This window comes from Scyliorhinus torazame, chromosome 1 (genome assembly GCF_047496885.1).
Source record: "Scyliorhinus torazame isolate Kashiwa2021f chromosome 1, sScyTor2.1, whole genome shotgun sequence".
Lineage (NCBI taxonomy): Eukaryota > Metazoa > Chordata > Chondrichthyes > Carcharhiniformes > Scyliorhinidae > Scyliorhinus > Scyliorhinus torazame.
The window spans coordinates 312,896,229-312,917,681 of NC_092707.1; the positions used below are offsets into that span (position 1 = coordinate 312,896,229).

A 21,453-nucleotide genomic window follows, 5' to 3' on the forward strand; every position below is an offset into this window, starting at 1 on the left:
TTGATGTGAACTCCCTATCCCCTTTTCATTGCCACTCCCTTGACCTTGTCACTTTGGTTACACATAAAAACATAGAATTCCTAGTGTAGAAGAAGGCCAATCGGGCCATCGAGTCTGCACCAAACCTCGGAAAGACGTGCCCTACTCAGGCACATTCCCCAGCTCTATCCCCATAACCCCACTTGGTCTGCACATCTTTGGACACTAAGGGGCAATTTAGCATGGCCAATCCACCTAACATCTGCACATCTTTGTACAGTGGGAGGAAACCAGAGCACTCGGAGGAAACCCATGCAGACATGGGGAGAGAGTGCAAACTCTACACAGGCAGTTATCCAAGGCCGGAATTGAACCCCTGTCTCTGGCGTTGTGAGGCAGCAGTGCTAGCCACTGTGCCACCCGCATCTGATTCCGATGTGAGATTCTGATCTTATATTAGTGCCATTACTCAGGGTGCCATTCCATCCCTGTGGCTTCACCCATCTCCGCTTATGTGCTTTTGAAACCTTCACCGTGGTTACTTTAGACTTCACTACCAACCCACACCTGGCTGATCTCCCACATTCTACCCTCTATAAAAACTTGAGATCATGGGAAATTCTGCTATCAATGTCTTAATTCACAGTAAGTACTATTCTCCTTTCACTCCTGTGCTCACACATTGGTTCTGGCTAAACAAATCTTGATTTTAAAATTCTCATCCTTATTTTCAAATCCCTCTATAGCTTGTCTCTCAGCATCTCTGTAATCACCTCCAACCTCACAATCCTCCAAGATGTGTGTGCTCCTCTACTTCTGGCATCTTGTCCATTTCCAATTATAATTGTTCCATGATATGGAGCATTGGTGGCTATGCCTTAAGGTCCTAAGCCCCTGACTCTGGAATTCCACCCGAAAACTCAGGGAAATTAAATATAGTTTTAGTGCAGCTGCTAAATGTTACGGAGAAGAAGTAAAATGAACGATACAATTTAATGTTCACCCCTATTAAGTTGAGCAATTAACTCTTAAGGGGAATTTATGTGAACCCATTACTTAGTTTCTCTCCGGCTCTGGCTTTGTGAAACGTTTATGCTGGTCAAAGCTTGGATTATGTACAGTCTTTATTTTAAAATTGGGAAGCTCCTAATAGAGATTGATGCTAAATATGAAAACTTTACATTTGGGGGATGCGTGTGCATGACAATGAAGCACATTGCAGACTGTAAATGAATTTGCTTGGCATCATTATCTACTCCGAGTACCTCTTTGGTTTCTAGTGGGGGTTGTGGTTTCTGGTTTTCTGGATTTTTTGTTAGATGTTTCTCCCTTTGTTCTTTCTTCATAGCCACTAATTTATCCCTCTGTTCCTTAAGATATGCTGCTCGATCGTGAAGCTGCCTCCTCTCACTCTCAGAGAGTTCCTGCCAATGAAGAATAAACAGAATATTTAGTAATTTTAGGCTCCATTGAGTCAACATGACATCTGCGGTGGGGTGCAGGCAATATTGTAGCTATCGATCATCCCTTCTTATGCAGAGGCCATTAAGAGTCAACAGTGCAGTATCGAAATTAAGTCTTGAATCAGCTATACCAGCTGGAGTTAGCAGGTTCCTTCCCTGAAGGACATGAGAGAGCTAGTCGCCTTTTATAATGCCCATCCAGAAATGAGTGGTATTTTAATAATCAATTACATGAATTGGCAGTGAGATTTCAAAACTAGTGGGCTGATGTACCTTAGAAGTAATTATTTTCCAATCTAATGTAATTATTTTCCTTTTTTAAAAAAAAAAAATATTTATGAAAGTTTTTTAACACAATTTTTCACCCTTACAAACAATCCCCACCCCCCGTAACAAAATAGAAAGAAAGCGCACATAGCAAGATATAAACATGGTAAAACGATATGTTACAGAGCTTTGTACACTGTATTCCTCCCATACATGCCAGTTTTCCAGATCTTTCATGTGTTCTCTTGCTCAAATACCCGCTAGGCAGACCCTGCTTTCCCCCCTCCCTCTCTTTCTCTCTCTCTCTTTCCCCCCCCCCCCCCCACGGGTTGCTGCTGCTGCTGACCGACCTTCATCTAACGCTCCACGAGATAGTCTAGGAACGGTTGCCACCGCCTGTAGAACCCCTGCGCAGACCCTCTCAAGGCAAACTTTATCCTCTCCAGCTTAATGAACCCAGCCATGTCGTTTATCCAGGCCTCCACGCTGGGGGGCTTCGCCTCCTTCCACATTAGCAAGATCCTTCGCCGGGTTACTAGGGACGCAAAGGCCAGAATGCCGGCCTCTTTCGCCTCCTGCACTCCCGGCTCGTCCACTACTTCAAATATTGCTAGCCCCCAGCTTGGCTTGACCCGGACTTTCACCACCTTAGATATTGTTCCCGCCACTCCCCTCCAGAACCCCTCCAGTGCCGGGCATGACCAAAACATATGGACATGGTTCGCCGGACTTCCTGAGCACCTCCCACATCTGTCCTCTACCCCAAAAAATCTACTCAACCTCTCCCCCGTCAAGAGCGCTCTGTGAACCACCTTAAATTGCATCAGGCTGAGCCTGGCACACGAGGAGGAGGAATTAACCCTACCCATGGCATCAGCCCATAGCCCCTCCTCAATCTCCTCCCCCAGCTCCTCCTCACATTTACCCTTCAGCTCCTCTACCAACACCTCCCCCTCTTCTTTCATCTCCTGATATATTGCCGACACCTTGCCCTCTCCCACCCATACGCCCGAGATCACCCTGTCTTGAACTTCCTGTGCCGGGAGCAACAGGAATTCCCTCACCTGCCGCCTCACAAACGCCCTCACCTGCATGTATCTGAAAGCATTTCCCGGGGGTATCTCAAACTTCTCCTCTAGTGCCCCTAGACTCACAATCGTCCCATCAATGAACAGGTCCCCCATTCTTCTAATCCCTGCCCGATGCCAGCTCTGAAACCCCCCCCCCGTCCATCCTCCCCGGGACAAACCGGTGGTTACCCCTGATCGGGGACCACACCGAGGCTCCCATTGCACCCCTGTGCCGTCTCCACTGGCCCCAGATCTTTAGCGTTGCCACCACCACCGGACTCGTGGTGTACCTTGACGGCGAGAGCGGCAGCGGTGCCGTCACCAGCGCCCCCAGGCTCGTTCCTTTGCAGGACGCCATCTCCAACCTCTTCCATGCCGCCCCCTCTCCCTCCATCACCCACTTACGGATCATCGCCACATTTACTGCCCAGTAGTAGCTCCCTAGATTCGGCAGCGCCAACCCTCCTCGGTCCCTACTGCGCTCTAAAAACCCTCTCCTTACCCTCGGGGTCTTATTCGCCCACACAAACCCCATAATGCTCCTGCCTACTCTCTTAAAAAAGGCCTTGGTGATCACGATAGGAAGGCACTGAAACACAAAGAGAAACCTCGGAAGGACCACCATTTTGACCGACTGCACTCTATCCGCTAGCGAGAGCGGTAACATATCCCATCTTTTGAAGTCCTCCTCTACCTGCTCCACTAGTCACGTCAGATTCAGTTTATGTAGGGCCCCCCAACTCCTGGCTATCTGGATCCCCAGGTCCGAAAACTCCCCTCCGCCCTCCTCAGCGGTAGATCGCCTATCCCCCTTTCTTGGTCCCCTGCCTGTACTACAAATAGCTCACTCTTCCCTACATTAAGCTTATAGCCCCCAAAATCCCCAAACTCCCTTAGAGTCTGCATGACCTCCACCATCCCCTCCACTGGATCCGCCACATACAGCAACAGGTCGTCCGCATAAAGCGACACTCTATGCTCCTCTCCCCCTCGGACCACCCCCCCTCCATTTCCTAGACTCCCTCAATGATATGGCCAAGGGTTCTATCGCCAGTGCAAACAACAGGGGGCACCCTTGCCTCGTCCCACGGTACAGTCGAAAATACTCCGACCTCCGCCAATTCGTAACCACACTCGCCACCGGGGCTCTGTAAAGGAGCTGAACCCAGCTAATAAACCCTCCCCCGAACCCAAACCTATGCAGCACTTCCCAGAGGTACTCCCACTCTACTCGGTCAAAGGCCTTCTCCGCGTCCATAGCTGCCACTATCTCCGCTTCTCCCTGCACCGATGGATCATTATCACATTTAGGAGCCGCCGCACATTGGTGTTTAGTTGCATGCCCTTTACAAATCCCGTCTGGTCCTCGTGAATCACCCCCAGGACACAGTCCTCGATCCTCGTAGCCAGCACTTTTGCCAGCAACTTAGCATCCACGTTGAGGATTGAGATCGGCCTGTACGATCCACATTGCAGTGGGTCCTTTTCCCGCTTTAGGATCAAATAAATCGTCGCCTCCGACATTGTCGGGGGCAGGGTCCCTCCCTCCCTTGCCTCATTAAAGGTCCTCACTAGCAGCGGGGCCAACTGGTCTACGTACTTCCTGTAGAACTCCACTGGGAACCCATCCGGTCCCGGGGCCTTCCCTGCCTGCATACTCCCCAAACCCTTGCTCAGCTCCTCCAACTCAATTGATGCCCCCAAACCAGCCACTTCTTGCTCCTCCACCCTCGGGAATCTCAATTGGTCTAGGAATCGTCTCATCCCCTCTTCCCCCGCTGGGGGCTGGGATCTGTACAGCTCCTCATAGAAGGCCTTGAATGCCTCATTTATTTTCGTCGCACTCTGCACCGTAGCTCCCCTTCCATCCTTGACTCCACCTATTTCCCTCGCTGCCATCCTCTTGTGGAGCTGGTGTGCCAGCATCCGACTCACCTTCTCCCCATACTCGTAGGTCGCCCCCTGCGCCTTCCTCCACTGTGCCTCTGCCTTCCCTGTGGTCAACAGATCAAACTCCGTCTGGAGACGTCGCCTTTCCCCAAGTAATCCCTCCTCAGGGGCCTCTGCGTATCTCCTGTCCACTCTTAAAATCTCCCCCACTAACCTCTCCCTTTCCATGCCCTCTATCTTCTCCCTATGAGCCCTGATGGAGATTAGCTCTCCCCTGATCACCGCCTTCAGCGCCTCCCATACCACCCCCACCCGCACCTCCCCGTTGTCGTTGACCTCCAAGTACCTTTCGATGCACCCCCTCACCCTCCCACACACCACCTCAACTGCCTGCAGTCCCACATCCAACCGCCACAGCGGGTGTTGGTCCCTCTCCTCTCCCAACTCCAGTTACACCCAGTGCGGGGCGTGATCTGAAATGGCTATGACCGAATACTCCGTTCCCTCCATTTTCAGGATCAGCGCCCTGCCCAGAACAAAACAATCTATCCGGGAGTAGGCTTTGTGCACGTGGGAGAAAAAAGAAAATTCCCTGGCCTGCGGCCTGGCAAACCTCCACTGGTCCACAAACCCCCTAAGCACCTTGGCCGCCGCCGGCCTCTTTCCGGTCCTAGATCTGGAGTGATCCAGTGCTGGGTCCAACACCATATTAAAATCCCCACCCATTATCAGGCTTCCTACCTCCAGGTCCGGAATGCGCCCCAACATGCACTTCATGAATCCGGCATCATCCCAGTTCGGGGCGTATACATTTACCAACACCACCCACGTCCCCTGCAACTTACCGTTCACCATCACATATCGTCCTCCGTTGTCCACTACGATATTCTTGGCCTCAAACGACACCCGCTTCCCCACCAATATTGCCACCCCTCTGTTCTTCGCGTCCAGCCCCGAATGGAATACCTGTCCTACCCATCCCTTTCTTAACCTGACCCGCCAACTTCAAATGTGTCTCATGGAGCATGACCACGTCTGCCTTCAGTCCCTTTATAAGTGCGCGAACACTCGGGCTCTCTTTACCGGCCCATTCAGGCCCCTCACATTCCACGTTATCAGCCGGATTGGGGAGGCCCCCCCCCCCCCCCCTCTCCTGCCGACTAGACATCTCCTTTTCCGCGCCGCCCTCCCCCTCCAGTCTCCCAGACGGGAGACCCCAGCCCCGACCACCTCTCTGTGTCCCATTCCCCTTCAGCCAGTGCAGCAGCAACCCTTTTCCCCCCTCCTTCCCCCCCCCCCCGCTGGACCCGTGTCCAGCTTTTTTCCTCCCCCCATAACACTCCCGTAAGTCAGCTGACACCTGCTGACCCCGGCTTCCCCCGCCGTCCCGTTGACCTCCCTGCGTGGGAATCTCCCAATCAGTGTGCGTTCCTCCATTCCCCCTCCCGCCTTTCTTCCCTAGCGCGGGAAAACCCCCCGCGCTTTCCTAAGCCTACCTCTGGCGCAGCTCCTGTTTTCCCCCATCGCCATCCCCCTCTCTCCCCCAGCCCATGTAACATTTCCTGCGCGTGATTAACACTCTATATACAACAACCATCAAACATCCCCCCCCCCCACCCTCACAAACCCTCAGTTTGAGTCCACTTTTCGTTTTAATAAAGGTCCACGCCTCTTCAGGCGTTTCGAAATAATGGTGCTGATCCTTGTATGTGACCCACAATCGCGCTGGCTGCAACATTCCGAATCTTACTCCTTTCCGGTGCAGCACCGCCTTGGCTCGGTTGAAACCCGCTCTCCTCTTTGCAACCTCCGTGCTCCAGTCCGGGTATATTCGGATCTCCGCATTGTCCCACCTGCTGCTCCGCTCTTTCTTGGCCCATTTTAAGACCCTCTCTCTGTCCATGAAACGGTGAAACCTCACCACAATCGCCTTTGGCGGCTCGTTAGCCTTGGGCCTCCTCGCCAGCACCCGGTGTGCCCCATCCAGTTCCAAAGGCCTCGAAGGGGCTTCCGCGCCCATCATCGACACGAGCATCGTGCTCGCATATGCCCCCGCATCGGCCCCCTCCACTCCTTCAGGGAGACCCAGGATCCGCAGATTCTTTCTCCTCGACCTGTTCTCCAGGTCTTCGAATCCTCCCGCCCACCTCTTGTGCAGCGCCTCGTGCTCCTCCACCCTCACCGCCAGGCCCAAGATCTCATCCTCGTTCTTATTGACTTTTTTCTGCACCTCCTGGATCTCTACCTCGTGGGTCTTCTGGGTCATCCCTAGTCCTTCAATCGCCGATAGCATAGGCGCCAGCATCTCCTTCCGCAGCTCCTCGAAGCAGCGCTTGATGAACTCCTGCAGCTCCGGCCCGCATTCCACTTTATCCCCGGCCGCCGCCATTTTGTTTTTCTTCCCTTGCTTTTCCCGCTGCTCCAATGCCGCTGTTTTGGCCGTTTCGTTTCTGGTCCGGTCCATAAAAGGTGAAGGGGGACCGCACTCTTCCCTTCCCACACGGAACGTCTTCAAAAAATTCCCGCTGGGGCTCTTCTAAAGAGCCCGAAAGTCCGTAATAGCGGGAGCTGCCGAATCGTGCGGCTTAACTCCGCATCACCGCAACCGGAAGTCGTAATTATTTTCCTTAACCTTCAGTCAGAGGTTTAGTTAATGCATCCAAAGATATATTTGTTGAAAATATTGAAATTAATCATTTGAGGAAATGGAGCTTAATTAATATATATATATATATATTTTTAAAATTTAGAGTACCCATTTCTTTTTTTTCCAATTAAGGGGCAATTTAGTGTGGCTCATCCACCTACCCCACACATCTTTTTTGGGTAGTTGGGGTGAGACCCACGCAGACACGGAGAGAATGTGCAAACTCCACACAAACAGTGACCCGGGGCCGGGATCGAACCTGGGTCCTCAGTGCCATGAGGCAGCTTAATTAATATAAATGAACATAAATAAATGGACTAAAAAAGGCTCCACGCAACATTTTGACTATTAGCCTATGATTAAAAGGTAAATGTTTCCTATCTTTTTTATTCGATCCTCTGCATCAACAATGTAGTTCTCATTGCTCGAGGGAAAGCAGTAAATTATTTTGTAAAAGTCACGACTGATAGCCTGCAAAAATAGCTTGCATGGATTAATAAAAGTGTCCACTCTGCACATTTGGGTAAGGGAACCAAAATCTCCTTAAATAAATAAGGCAAATTCACAATTTGATCCACAGTATGCAGAGATCATTAAGTTATAAATTAACCTACATAATTGTTCAAATACAAATCAAATCATTTTGGAATTGGTGTAAAATCTTTTTTAAAAAATAAACTGGAAACCATCTACATTTTACAGAAAAAAACAACAGTAATGTTTTCCATAATGATTTATGCAGGAAATAAATAAATTGATCAGTCCTTTCTGTTCTGAAAAAGCCTTCTTGTAAAAGGTGCAAAATCAATCAATAAATTCAGTTTGTACATACTTACAGATAAGAATAATGAGAATAATCTTTATTGTCACAAGTAGGCTTACATTAACACTGCAATGAAGTTACTGTGAAATACCCCTAGTCGCCACATTCCGATGCCTGTTTGGGTACAAAGAGAGAATTCAGAATGTCCAATTCACCTAACAGCACGTCTTTCGGGACTTGTGGGAGGAAACCGGAGCATCCGGATGAAACCCACGCAGACATGGAGAAGAGCAGACTCCGCACAGTGACCCAATCCGGGAATCAAACCTGGGACCCTGGAGCTGTGAAGCAACAGTGCTACCCACTGTGCTACCAATATTTCCACATCATAAAGAGCCCACATCTGAAAGCTTCAATATTGAGAAATCCCCCAATGGTTTAGTGATTATCTTCTGATATGGGGGAGGCCTGAGCCCCTGGATCCCGAGAAGTTCCAGCATGCACATTCTGACTGCTCGTTTTACCCTGCCCAAATAGCTCTGTGATTCCAACGCTTCACAGCTCCAGGGTCCCAGGTTCGATTCCGGCTTGGGTCACCGTCTGTGTGGAGTCTGCACATCCTCCCCATGTGTGCGTGGGTTTCCTCCGGGTGCTCCGGTTTCCTCCCACAGTCCAAAGATGTGTAGGTTAGGTGGATTGGCCATGCTAAATTACCCTTAGTGTCCAAAATTGTCCAGAGTGTTGGGTGGGGTTGCTGGGTTATGCGGATAGGGGATGTGGACCTTGGGTAGATTGCTCTTTCCAAGAGCCGGTGCAGACTCGATGGGCCGAATGGCCTCCTTCTGCACTGTAAATTCTATGTTCGCAATTCTGGATCAGATGACCAGACCCACAGAAACTTAGGCTCTCCAAGCTACATTTGCCCTGTGTTTTTATATGGATTCACTAAATAGCAGGTACAAAACCAATGAAAATCTAAGTAAATCAGCTGGAGAGTCAAAGCACTCCAGAATCCACAGCCATGTTCCACCCCCTTCCCGGAAAAGTTCACCCCTCCCTCAAGACCAGACAATGTTAACCACTTTCCCCTCCCCATCCCGGCAATGTTCAACCCCAATCCCAGCAATGTTCAGCCTCTTCTCGACCATCAGACAATATTAATCATTCCCCTTCCCTGTCCTGGCAATTTTCATCTCCGCCCCCATACAGGTAGTGCACATCCTCTCCCATGCCCTCAACATTGCTGACTCCCAACCAACAGACCGTGCTTCCTTCCCACCCCCTCCTGCATCCCAGATTGTGCTCATCCTCTAATAAAAGCAAATACTGTGGATACTGGAAATCTGAAATAAAAAGAGAAAATGCTGGATAAATTCAGCAGGTCTGTGGAGAGAAACCGAGTTAACGTTTCAAGTCCAACTGACCTTTCTAAAGAAGTGAATAAAGGTAGAATTGTAATGAGTTATATCGTAGGAGAGGTGGATGGAGGAGGTGGGGCAGAATAGGAGACCAGGGACAGATCGGGGCAAAGGAGAGATTTACAACGGTGTCATGGACTATGGCATGGTGCCATTAAGGGTTGTAGAATGTGTTTTTTTTAATCCCATCCTTAAAATTACATTGCCAATGCACACAGTGCACAGGGCAAGTCCTTAATCTATCTCATTGCTTGCTCCAAAACCACCAATTCAAATTCAAATTGAATCCAATTCATGATCTCCAAAAGATACAGACAAGATCCAAACTGACAAGAAAAGGCACTGCACCTCCATCTTGGGCTTGGTCTGACTCTTGATCTTAGCCAAAAGATAAGATAGCAGAATGTGATACTGAGAGCAAAATTGAACAAGGGACAGGTGGCCATGTAAGGCGGGGTTGGGTTATGTTTGGGCAGGCCAAGGGAACTGAAAAACAACAAACTTCCAAAGTGTGTGCGTGTGTGTGTGGAGGAGGGGGGTGGGGAGGTCACACTAAAGTTGTTGAACTCACTGTTGAGCCCAGAAGGCTGTGACGTGCTGAGTAAGCATGATCCCAACCTTCCACTCGCTTGCCCTTTCAACTTGCTCTCATGCCCACATGTCCATCCAAGGCCTGCTACAATACTCCAGTGATGTCCAAAGCAAACTGGATGAACAACACCTCATCTTCTAATTAGGCGTTACAGCCTTCTGTGCTTAATATTACCAGTGAGCCTATTAGCAACCAATGCAGGGAAGAATCAGTCTGTGATTGGATGAACAACTCAGTCAGTTGCTGGGTTGGTTTAAATCAGTGTTTTCCAAACATTCTTGCCCTGGAGCCATTTTTACCAACCAATCATCCTTCAGGGCCCACGACAGCTGACCTTCAAGACCGATGCCGGCCTACCTCCGCGACCCATGCTGTCCGAACTTCGCGACCCACGCCACACAAACTCTGCAACCCACCATTTTCGCTTCCCTTCAATGTAACAGGTGAGCCTGTTTGGTCCTCACAATATCACTTGCTTTGTCATTCAATGTTACATTTTTGTTAAGGACTTCAGCTGATGATTTAAGTTTCTCACTGCATCCAATGAAAAAAAAACAAAGGTTTTCCTCGAACATGCCATGCTTAGTCTTCAAATGCAGTTGAGGTTTTGAGGGTTTTAATATTTCATTTGCCAGTACTTCCCTGCATATAGCATACATGAACTTTGCATCCTCATTTACACTGGCACAATTAATAAACCAAACCCATACCTAAGGAATCATCTCTATACCACTTTGTTCCTGTTTGCAGCTTCTTACTGGGTTGTTCACCAGAGGCCCTGGAGTTCACACCAGCACTGGTGGCAGCTACAAAATGGAGAAATCTCTCTCTCGTACCCAGAGCACGTGATACCAGCATACCTGCTCTCTGCTGCTGCTTCTGGAGAGAAGACTCCATCGATTTTTTAAAAAGAATCTGCTCCTGGGTCAGCACCCTGACGTCAAGAGGAGGCGGTCTGCCTTGCTGGGCTCCGGGCCTGCGCACTGATAAAGGAGCATGCGACCTTGAGGAGTTTGAAAATGACTGGTATAAATTCTTGGTTTCAGTGTGAGAGCAACAGCTGCACCTGCAACAGACTTTAGTGGGGGGGGGGGGGGGGGGGGGGTGCAGATGATCCCGCCTGGCCAGACCGCAGGAGGTTTCAGACACCCTCTACTTTAATAAACTCCAGGAAGGCAAGACGGGGTGGTCAGATTGGCAGGCCTGGTAATGGCCAGAGGTTACATGGGCCTGGGGAGAGAGAAGTTGTGGTCGGGCACGTGAAAGGAGAAGCTGTGTGGGGCAGTGAGAGAGTGTGAGTGAGTGAGCGTGTATGTGAGGCAGTGAGAGTGAGTGAGAGAGTGTGTTGAGTGAGTGAACGAGTGTGCGGAATGAGAGTAAGTGAGCAAGTGTGCGGTGCAATAAGAGTGACTGAGCAAGTGTGTGGAACAGAGAGTGAGCCTTATTCTCAGTCTCAGGACTCTCTCACTCTCACCACCCTACACCAACATATACAAATGCAGCCACTCACAGTGGGAAAGTGTGGGTGAGTGTGCACACTGAGATTGTGAGTGAGACAGACACGCAAACAATCACCTGATCAGTTCATCTTTTGAACTTATCAAATTAATGTTATGACATTGTTTTCTTAATACCTCAATCTTTTTTGAAATTCAGTTAATTGTTGTGCCAAATGTTATTGGGCGGGATTCTTCGGAACAATTTCTTCGTGTGGTAGCGAGTGGGAACTGCCGTGAGCTTCCCGCCGCTCGGCCAGCAACGCTATTCAACGTTAATTGGTCCACATAATGAGGCCTCAAAGGCTTCTTGTCGCAAATGAAGGCTCGCCAGCTGATTCGGGGCACCGTGCTCACCAGCCCCCGCTAACAAGACCAAGCAGAACTTAAGCAGCACTTGCTCAGCCAACTCCAGCCAGCTCGCAACAACGGCACCCAGGAGACCGGCCCCAAGATTTGGGGATGCAGAGCTGGGGAGGCTGCTAGATGCTGTGGAGACCAGGAGGGATGTCCTGTTCCTCTGAGGGTCCAGGAGGGTCAGCCATAGGCAGTGAGTGCTGCCTGGGACAAGGCGGCGGCTGCTGGGAGTGTGACCAGGAGGACTGGCCTCCAGTGCAGGAAAAAGCTCAATGACTTAGACCATGAGTAGATACCAATGACCACCACCCCCCCACAGTCCTTTCCGCCCCCACGGGAGCATCCACCCCCAAACCTCCCTCTCCCTTCAACCCTGTCCCCCACCATTCCTTCACACCCTCCTCCCACCACTGTAAACCACGCGTGTGGCTAACGATGCCCTCTCTGTGTCTCCTCAGGAAATGCTCTCCCACAATCGCTGGGAGAGGGCCCAGATTGGCGGTGGTGTGTCATACGTCAGAATCCTCACCTTTGAAAAGCTTGCGCTGGAGGTGACCGGTGAGGCCGAGGACAGGACGGTTACCAACCCGGAGGCTGATGGACGCCGCAGAGGTGAGGAACCACTGGGCTCCACCCAGGGGACCTGTCATACGTGAGTCGTTATTGCCTTACTGACTGACCCATCCCTCCCACTGACCACATGTCCATTCTCCCCCTGACCACTTGTCCATTCTCCCCAGGTCCTCCAGCCGAAGGTGCCGGCCATCACGAGTGGCCCCCTCGCCAGTCTCTCATGAGGCCACCTCGGAGGAGAGCTCTGTGGATGCCATCGTAATAGTTGAGTCACAGTTTTCATCCCCAACCTCCACCAGTGCAGATGCACGCACCTCAGTGGGAAGTTAATGGTCAGGCTTCTGGGACACAATCGGGTGAGCACCACTTCTGCTGATGCACATCAGGTGGAGGCAGCCGTCTGAGGTCTGTTGATCCGAGGCCCCAGTTGGGTCCCAGCCCGATGCAGAGCCTGTGGAAGAGGTCATCCTGGAGCTGATAAAGACAGTAGGGTGCAGCCAGATCATTCTGAGGGAAGATGTCAGCGCCACTCCAGCAGAGCCATAGCCGCTTGGAGGAGCACCATTGGGAGGGTGGAGAATAGTAAAACACAATGAACACATTTGTGCACAACTAGTATGATGCCTCTGTCACTTTCTTCCTCAATGGGTGCAAAATCTGTGGCCCATTCCCCTCTCCCCGAGGTATTCGCCATACTCTGGCCATGGACATATCCCTGGAGATGTGTCCCATTCCTGGCTATTCGGATGTTGGCTATTGCCTGTGTGGTGTTGCCGCCCGCAGTGTTCAGGCACAATGTCCAAGCATCAAGTTATGATTGGGATGCTCGGCAATGGCTCTCAAATGCTACATGCCCCGGCCACCAATGGGAATCCACTTCGGTTGTGCGGTACTCACTTAACCACCATTGCCAATTCCCTATTAGCAATCGCCTTCAGCCGCACTGCCAGTGGCCTCAGCAGTCGGTAGTGCTGTGCGCGGTTGCCCCCCCCCCGGTTTCCCCCCCCAACTTCCCATGGCAGCCCACCCCTGCAGAGGGTCCCCTAACCCCAGACAAGAGTCTCCACCCCAGCTGAGGATCGAGGATCCCCCCCCCCCCCTCCCCACCCGCCAAGCACTAGGGTGGCAAGCCCAGCGCCCCCGGTTCTTTGCCTGTGAACAAAGATAGCTACTCACCACCTCAGCGCCCCACAGAAGCCCTTCCGCCAGGTTCACGTTTTTCAAAAGGAGTACTAATCAGCACCAGCATGACCACTTGCTGGGTAGGTTGCTGAATAACGGGAGGCCGTTAGATATGGGGTGGCTCCTGTTAATTGTATAGAAATAGGGTTGCTGGTGATAATTGGTTTCTTCCCACGCTACAGCGAGATCCGGATTTCTTTTATCGGAGCAGGCCAGTTGTATCACACCTGGCACAGTTCTCGTTTTCTGCCTCTTTCGCTATTCACTGGTCTGGTTTTGCTTGTGCGAGAGCATAACGAAGCAGGAGAATCGCACCCACTGTTTTTAAATTTGTTCATTCAGCCCCTTTAGTGAGAAGAAAATGCAAATGTCGACCCTGAGTGAAATGGTTGGACAAGCCTGCCTTAGAGGTGGGATCTGCATTTGGTGAGGCATCAGGCAACAGTGGGCTGCAGCCAGAGCAGCGGGTAAGGATAATGTAAGTGGATTGGATTGGATTTGTTTATTGTCACGTGTACCGAGGTACAGTGAAAAGTATTTTTCTGGGAGCAGCTCAACAGATCATTAAGTACATGGGAAGAAAAGGGAATAAAAGAAAATACATAATAGGGCAACACGAGGTATACAATGTAACTACATAAGCACTGGCATCAGATGAAGCATACAGGGTGTAGTGTTAATGATGTCAGTCCACAAGAGGGTCATTTAGGAGTCTGGTGACAGTGGGGAAGCTGTTTTTGAGTCTGTTCGTGCGTGTTCTCAGACTTCTGTATCTCCTGCCCGATGGAAGAAGTTGGAAGAGTGAGTAAGCTGGGTGGGAGGGGTCTTTGATTATGCTGCCCACTTTCCCCAGGCAGCGGGAGATGTAAATGGAGTCAATGGATGAGAGGCAGGTTCATGTGATGGACTGGGCAGTGTTCATGACTCTCTGAAGTTTCTTGCGGTCCTGGGCCGAGCAGTTGCCATACCAGGTTGTGATGCAGCCAGATGGGATGCTTTCTATGGTGCATCTGTAAAAGTTGGTAAGAGTCAATGTGGACATGTTGAATTTCCATAGTTTCCTGAGGAAGTATAGGCACTGTTGTGCTTTCTTGGTGGTAGCGTCGACGTGGGTGGACCAGGACAGATTTTTGGAGATGTGCACACCTAGGAATTTGAAACTGCTAACCATCTCCACCGCGGCCCCGTTGATGCTGACAGGGGTGTGTATAGTACTTTGCTTCCTGAAGTCAATGACCAGCTCTTTAGTTTTGCTGGCATTGAGGGGGAGATTGTTGTCGCTGCACCACTCCACTAGGTTCTCTATATCCCTCCTGTACTCTGACTCGTCGTTATTCGAGATCCGGCCCACTATGGTCGTATCGTCGGCAAACTTGTAGATGGAGTTGGAACCAAAGTTTGCCATGCAGTCGTGTGTGTACAGGGAGTAGAGTAGGGGGCTAAGTACGCAGCCTTGCGGAGCCCTGGTATTGAGGACTATTGTGGAGGTGTTGTTGTTCATTCTTACTGATTGTGGTCTGTTGGTCAGAAAATCGAGGATCCAGTTGCAGAGTGGGGAGCCAAGTCCTAGGTTTTGGAGCTTTGATATGAGCTTGGCTGGGATTATGGTATTGAAGGCGGAGCTGTCGTCAATAAATAGGAGTCTGATGCAGGAGTCCTTGTTGTCGAGATGCTCTACGGATGAGTGTAGGGCCAGGGAAATGGCGTCTGCTGTGGACTGGTTGCGACGATATGCGAATTGCAGTGGATCAAGGTGTTCTGGGAGTATGGAGATGATGCGCTTCATGATCAACCTCTCAAAGCACTTCATTACGACTGAAGTCAGGGCCACCGGACGGTAGTTATTGAGGCACGTTGCCTGGTTCTTCTTTGGGACCAGTATAATGGTGGTCTTGAAGCAGGTGGGGACCTCGGAGTGGAGTAGGGACAGGTTAAAGATATCCGCGAATACCTCTGTCAGCTGGTCCACGCAGGCTCTGAGTGCACAACCAGGGATCCCGTCCGGGCCCGTCGCCTTCCGAGGGTTCACTTTCAGGGAGGCCAATCTGACTTCGGAAGCTGTGATGGTGGGTATGGGTGAGTTATGGGCTGCTGGGGCACTCGACAGCGGATTGTTGGTTACCTGCTCGAACCGAGCATAGAATGCATTGAGTTCATCGGGGAGGGGTGCGATGCCGCCGGAGATACTGTTTGGCTTCGCTTTGTAGCCCGTTATGTTATTTAGTCCTTGCCACAGTCACCGATAGTCTGTCTGTGACTCTAGCTTGGTTTGATATTCTCTCTTGCCATCTCGGATGGCTTTGCGGAGGTCGTACCTGGATTTCTTGTATAGGTCAGGGTCGTCTGACTTGAACGCCTCAGATCTGTCCTTCAGTAGGGAGTCAATCTCGTGATTGAGCCATGGTTTCCGGTCGGGGAATGTATGTACTGCTTTCTTTGGCACGCAGTCGTCCACACATTTGCTGATGAAGTCTGTGACATACTCATTTAAGTTGGTCACTGAGTTCTTAAATATGGACCAGTCCACTGACTCTAAGCAGTCACATAAGAGCTCTTCTGTTTCCTTGGACCAGCACTGCACGACCTTCTTAGCTGGATTCTCCCGCTTGAGTTTCTGCTTGTATGCCGGGAGAAGGAGCACCGTCTTATGGTCTGATTTCCCAAAGTTCGGTGGGGGATGGAACAGTAGGCGCCCTTGACTTTTGAGTAGCAGTGGTCAAGAGTGCATGAATGATTTCAGGAGCATGAATGATTTCAGCACCAAGTAGGCACTAGGCTTTAGGCAAATTTTTATTTATTTTTTTTATTTTTCCAATTAAGGGGTAATTTAGTGTGGCCAATCCACCTACCCTGCACATCTTTGGGTTGAGGGGGTGAGACCCACACAGACAGACACAGGGAGAATGTGCAAACTCCGCACAGTCAGTGACCCGGCCGAGATCGAATCAGGTCCTCGGCGTCGTGAGGCAGCAGTGCTAACCACTGCACCACCGTGTCGCCCCAGCTTTAGGCAGATTTTTTAGCATGTCCTTTCCAGCATGCAAGTGATGCCCAACTTTATACACTTGTAGGCTGACCCATATTGCAGCATCTGTCATCTGGTGTTGCAGCTTTCATTGCAGCACACACAGCAACCACCCAATGTCGGAGTGCTGCCATGCAAGTGGAGACTGTCGTCAACAGGCTGGTGGCTTATCCTGTCCAAAGGAGCTTGTAGGATGTCACAGCATTCTTGCAATCTCTTCTCCAATAGACACTAGGATTGTTGAGGCTTTGCTGCAGGGGAGCAGTAATTATTGGGGACAAAATATAGTCCTCCACTGTACTTCTTATACGCACACGCCTGTGTGGCAAGATTTAACTCTAATTCGATCTATAAGTTTGCAGATGATACGACTGTGGTAGGTTGTATCTCAAACAATGACGAATCAGACTACGGAAGGGAGATAGATCACTTGGTTGCATGGTGTACCGAAAACAACCTCTCTAATCTGGAACTGATCATGGACTTCAGGAAGCGTAGCACCCGCCACCCCCCCCCCCTTACATCAATGGCTCCGAAGTGGAGATGGTCGATAGCTTTAAGTTCCTGGGGGTCACCATCACCAACAGTCTGTCCTGGTCCACTCGCGTTGATGCAACAGTCAAGAGAGCCCAACAGACGTCCGGTTGCGGCGATGCGGAGCTAAGCCGCACGTTTCAGCAGCTCCCGCGATAACTGACTTTTGGGCTCTCCAGAGGAGCCCCAACGGAACTTTTTCGATTTAATCCCGTGTGGGAAGGTGAAGTAAGGTCCCCCCCTTTACGTTATATGGCCGAGATTAGCGGTGGAAAAAGAGGCTCTGAAGCAGCGGCAAAAACGAGGGGGGAAAAAGCAGAATGGCGGAGGGCGGAGATCGAGCAGCATGGGGGCCGAACCAGCAGGAGTTCCTTAAGCGCTGTGTGGAGGAGCTTAAAAAGGAGGTGCTGGCGCCAATGCTGTTGGCGATCGAGGGGACTGAAGGCAGACGTGGTCATGCTTCAGGAGACACATCTGAAGGTGGCAGATCAGGTCAGGTTAAGGAAGGGATGGGTAGGAAGGTGTTCCATTCGGGGCTGGATGCGAAGAATAGAGGGGTGGCAATATTGGTGGGGAAGCGGGTGTCGTTTGAGGCCAAGAACATAGTAGCGGACAATGGAGGCCGATACGTGATGGTGAGCGGTAGGTTGCAGGGGACGGAGGTGGTACTGGTGAATGTATATGCCCCGAACTGGGACGATGCTGGATTCATGAAATGGATGCTGGGGCGAATTCCAGACCTGGAGGTAGGGAGCTTGATAATGGGTGGCGATTTTAACATGGTGCTGGACCCAGCATTAGATCGCTCCAGATCTAGGACGGGGAAGAGGCCGGCTGCGGCCAAGGTGCTTAGGGGGTTTATGGATCAGATGGGGGGAGTAGATCCGTGGAGATTTGCCAGGCCTTTGGCCAGAGAATTTTCTTTTTTCTCCCACGTACATAAGGCCTACTCCCGGATAGATTTTTTTGTTCTGGGCAGGGCATTGATCCCGAAAGTGGAGGGAACGGAGTATTCGGCCATAGCCATTTCAAACCGGGTGGAGCTAGAGCTGGGGGAGGAGAGGGACCAACGCCCGTTGTGGAGGTTGGATGTGGGACTGCTGGCAGATGAAGGGTGCGGGGGTGTATCGAAAGGTATCTGGAGGCCAACGACAACGGGGAGGTGCTGGTGGGAGTAGTATGGGAGACACTGAAGGCGGTGGTCAGGGGAGTGTTTATCTCCATCAGGGCTCACAGGATGAAGAGAGAGGGCAGGGAAAGGGAGAGGTTAGTGGGGGAGATTTTAAGGGGGGACAGGAGATATGCAGAGGCTCCTGATGAGGGACTACTCGGGGAGAGACGAAGTCTCCAGACTGAGTTCGACCTGTTGACCACAGGGAAGGCAGAGGCACAGTGGAGGAAGGCACAGGGGGCGATATATGAATATGGGGAGAAGACGAGTCGGATGCTGGCACATCAGCTCCGTAAGAGCAGCGAGGGAAATAGGCGGAGTCAAGGATGGCAGGAGAACTACGGTGCGGAGTGCGGGGAAAGTGAATGAGGCTTTCAAGGCCTTTTACGACGAGCTGTATAGGTCCCAGCCCCCAGGGGGAAAAGGGGATGCGACGATTCTTGGACCAATTGAGGTTCCCGAGGGTGGAGGAGCAGGAGGTGGCTGGTTTGGGGGTGCCAATTGGGGTGGAGGAGCTGGTTAAAGGACTGGGGAGCATGCAGGCAGGGAAGGCCCCGGGGTCGGATTGGTTCCCGGTGGAGTTTTATAAGACGTATGTAGACCTGTTAGCCCCATTGCTGGTAAGGACCTTCAATAAAGCAAGGGAGGGGGGGACCCTGCCCCCGACAATGCCGGAGGCGACGATCTCTTTGTTCTTGAAGCGGGATAAGGACACACTGCAATGTGGGTCGTATAGACCGATCTCGCTCCTCAACGTAGATGCTAAGTTGCTGGCAAAAATGTTGGCTACGAGGATTGAGGACTGTGTCCCGGGGGTGATTCACGAGGACCAGACGGGATTCGTAAAGGGTAGGCAGCTAAATACTAATGTGCAAAGGCTCCTAAATGTGATAATGATGCCATCGGTGGAGGGGGAAGCGGAGATAGGGCAGCCATGGACACGGAGAAGGCCTTTGACTGAGTCGAGTGGGAATATCTCTGGGAAGTGTTGAGGAGGTTTGAGTTCGGGGGAGGGTTTATTAGTTGGGTTAAGCTCCTGTATAGAGCCCCGGTGGCGAGTGTGGTCACGAACCGGCGGAGGTCGGAGTATTTCCGGCTGTATCGAGGGACGAGGCAGGGGTGCCCCGTCCCCTCTGCTGTTTGCATTAACAATTGAACCTTTGGCCATGGCGTTAAGGGAGTCGGGGAAATAGAAGGGGGTGGTCTGAGGGGGAGAGGAACATCGAGTGTCGCTGTACGCAGATGACCAGTTGCTGTATGTGGCGGATCCAGTGGAGGGGATGGTTGAGGTCATGCAGATCCTAAGGGAGTTTGGAGACTTTTCGGGCTATGAGCTCAATGTGGGAAAGAGTGAGCTCTTTGTGGTACATCCGGGGGATCAGGGAAGAGGGATAGACGACCTACCGTTGGGGAGGGCGGAAAGGAGCTTTCGGTACTTGGGGATTCAGGTAGCTAGGAGCTGGGGGGCACTGCACAAACTTAATTTGACGTGGCTGGTGGAAGAGATGGAGGAGGATTTTAAAAGGTGGGACATGTTGCCACTCTCGCTGGCGCGTAGGATACAGTCGGTTAAAATGGTGGTCCTCCCGAGGTTTCTTTTTGTATTCCAATGCCTCCCAATTGTGATTACTAAGGCCTTCTTTAAGAGGGTAAGCAGGAGCATTATGCGATTTGTGTGGGCGAGCAAGACCCCGAGGGTAAGGAGGGGGTTCCTGGAGCGTAGCAGAGATAGAGGAGGGTTGACGTGGCCGAATTTGGGTGGTTACTACTGGGCAGCCAACGTGGCGATGATCCGTAAGTGGGTGATGGAGGGAGAGGGGGCGGCGTGGAAGAGGTTGGAGAGGGCGTCCTGCAAAGGAACAAGCCTGGGGGCGCTGGTGACGGCACCGCTGCCGCTCTCGCCGACAAGGTACACCACGAGCCCGGTGGTGGTGGCGGCAACGCTAAAGATCTGGAGACGGCACAGCGGTGCGATGGGAGCCTCGGTGTGGTCCCCGATCAGAGATGAGCATCGGTTTGTCCCAGGAAGGATGGATGGGGGGTTTCAGAGCTGGTATCGGGCAGGGATTAGAAGAATGGGGGACCTGTTCATCGATGGGACGTTTGCGAGCTTAGGGGCGCTGGAGGAGAAATTTGGACTACCCCGGGAAACGCCTTCAGGTACATGCAAGTGAGGGCGTTTGTGAGGCGGCAGGTGAGGGAATTCCCGCTGCTCCCGGCACAGGCGATTCAACATAGGGTGATTTCGGGCGTATGGGTCGGAGAGGGCAAGGTGTCGGCGATATACCAGGAGATGAAAGAGGGGGAGGCTTTGGTAGAGGAGCTGAAGGGTAAATGGGAAGAGGAGTTGGGGGAGGAGATTGAGGAGGGGCTATGGGCTGATGCCCTAAGTAGGGTTAATTCCTCTTCCTCGTGTGCCAGGCTTAGCCTGATACAATTTAAGCTGGTTCATAGAGCGCATATGACGGGGGCGAGGCTGAGTAGGTTCTTTGGGGTGGAGGACAGATGTGGGAGGAGCTCAGGAAGTCCGGCGAACCATGTCCATATGTTTTGGTCATGCCCGGCACTGGAGGAGTTCTGGAGGGGAGTTGCGGGAACAGTATCTAAGGTGGTGAAAGTCCAGGCCAAGCCAAGCTGGGGGCTAGCACTATTTGGAGTAGTGGACGAGCCGGGAGTACAGGAGGCGAAAGAGGCCGGCATCCTGGCCTTTGTGTCCCTAGTAGCCCAGCGAAGGATCTTGTTAATGTGGAAAGAGGCGAAGCCCCCCAGCGTGGAAGCCTGGATAAATGATATGGCAGGGTTTATCAAGTTGGAGAGGATAAAGTTTGCCTTGAGAGGGTCTGCGCAGGGGTTCTACAGGCGGTGGCAACCGTTACTAGACCATCTCGCGGAGCGTTAGATGAAGGTCGGACAGCAGCAGCAGCAACCCAGGGGGGGAGGGGGGAGATTGTTCGTGGGGTGGGGGGGGGGTGAAGGTTTTTTTTTTTCTGGGGGGCATTTGAGCAAGAAAACACATGAATGATCCG

General features: G+C 51.5%; 1 protein-coding gene across 3 annotated transcripts in view; it reads right to left on the bottom strand.

Moving 5' to 3' along the window:
* cfap36 (cilia and flagella associated protein 36) overlaps nucleotides 1-21,453 on the bottom strand; it is a 218,362-nt gene that overhangs the window by 2,162 nt on the left and 194,747 nt on the right. For all 3 annotated transcript variants that reach the window (XM_072507826.1, XM_072507827.1, XM_072507829.1), the window contains one exon: nucleotides 1,245-1,403. In XM_072507826.1, coding sequence (XP_072363927.1) covers nucleotides 1,245-1,403 — 159 coding nt within the window. The remainder of the gene's footprint in view (nucleotides 1-1,244; nucleotides 1,404-21,453) is intronic.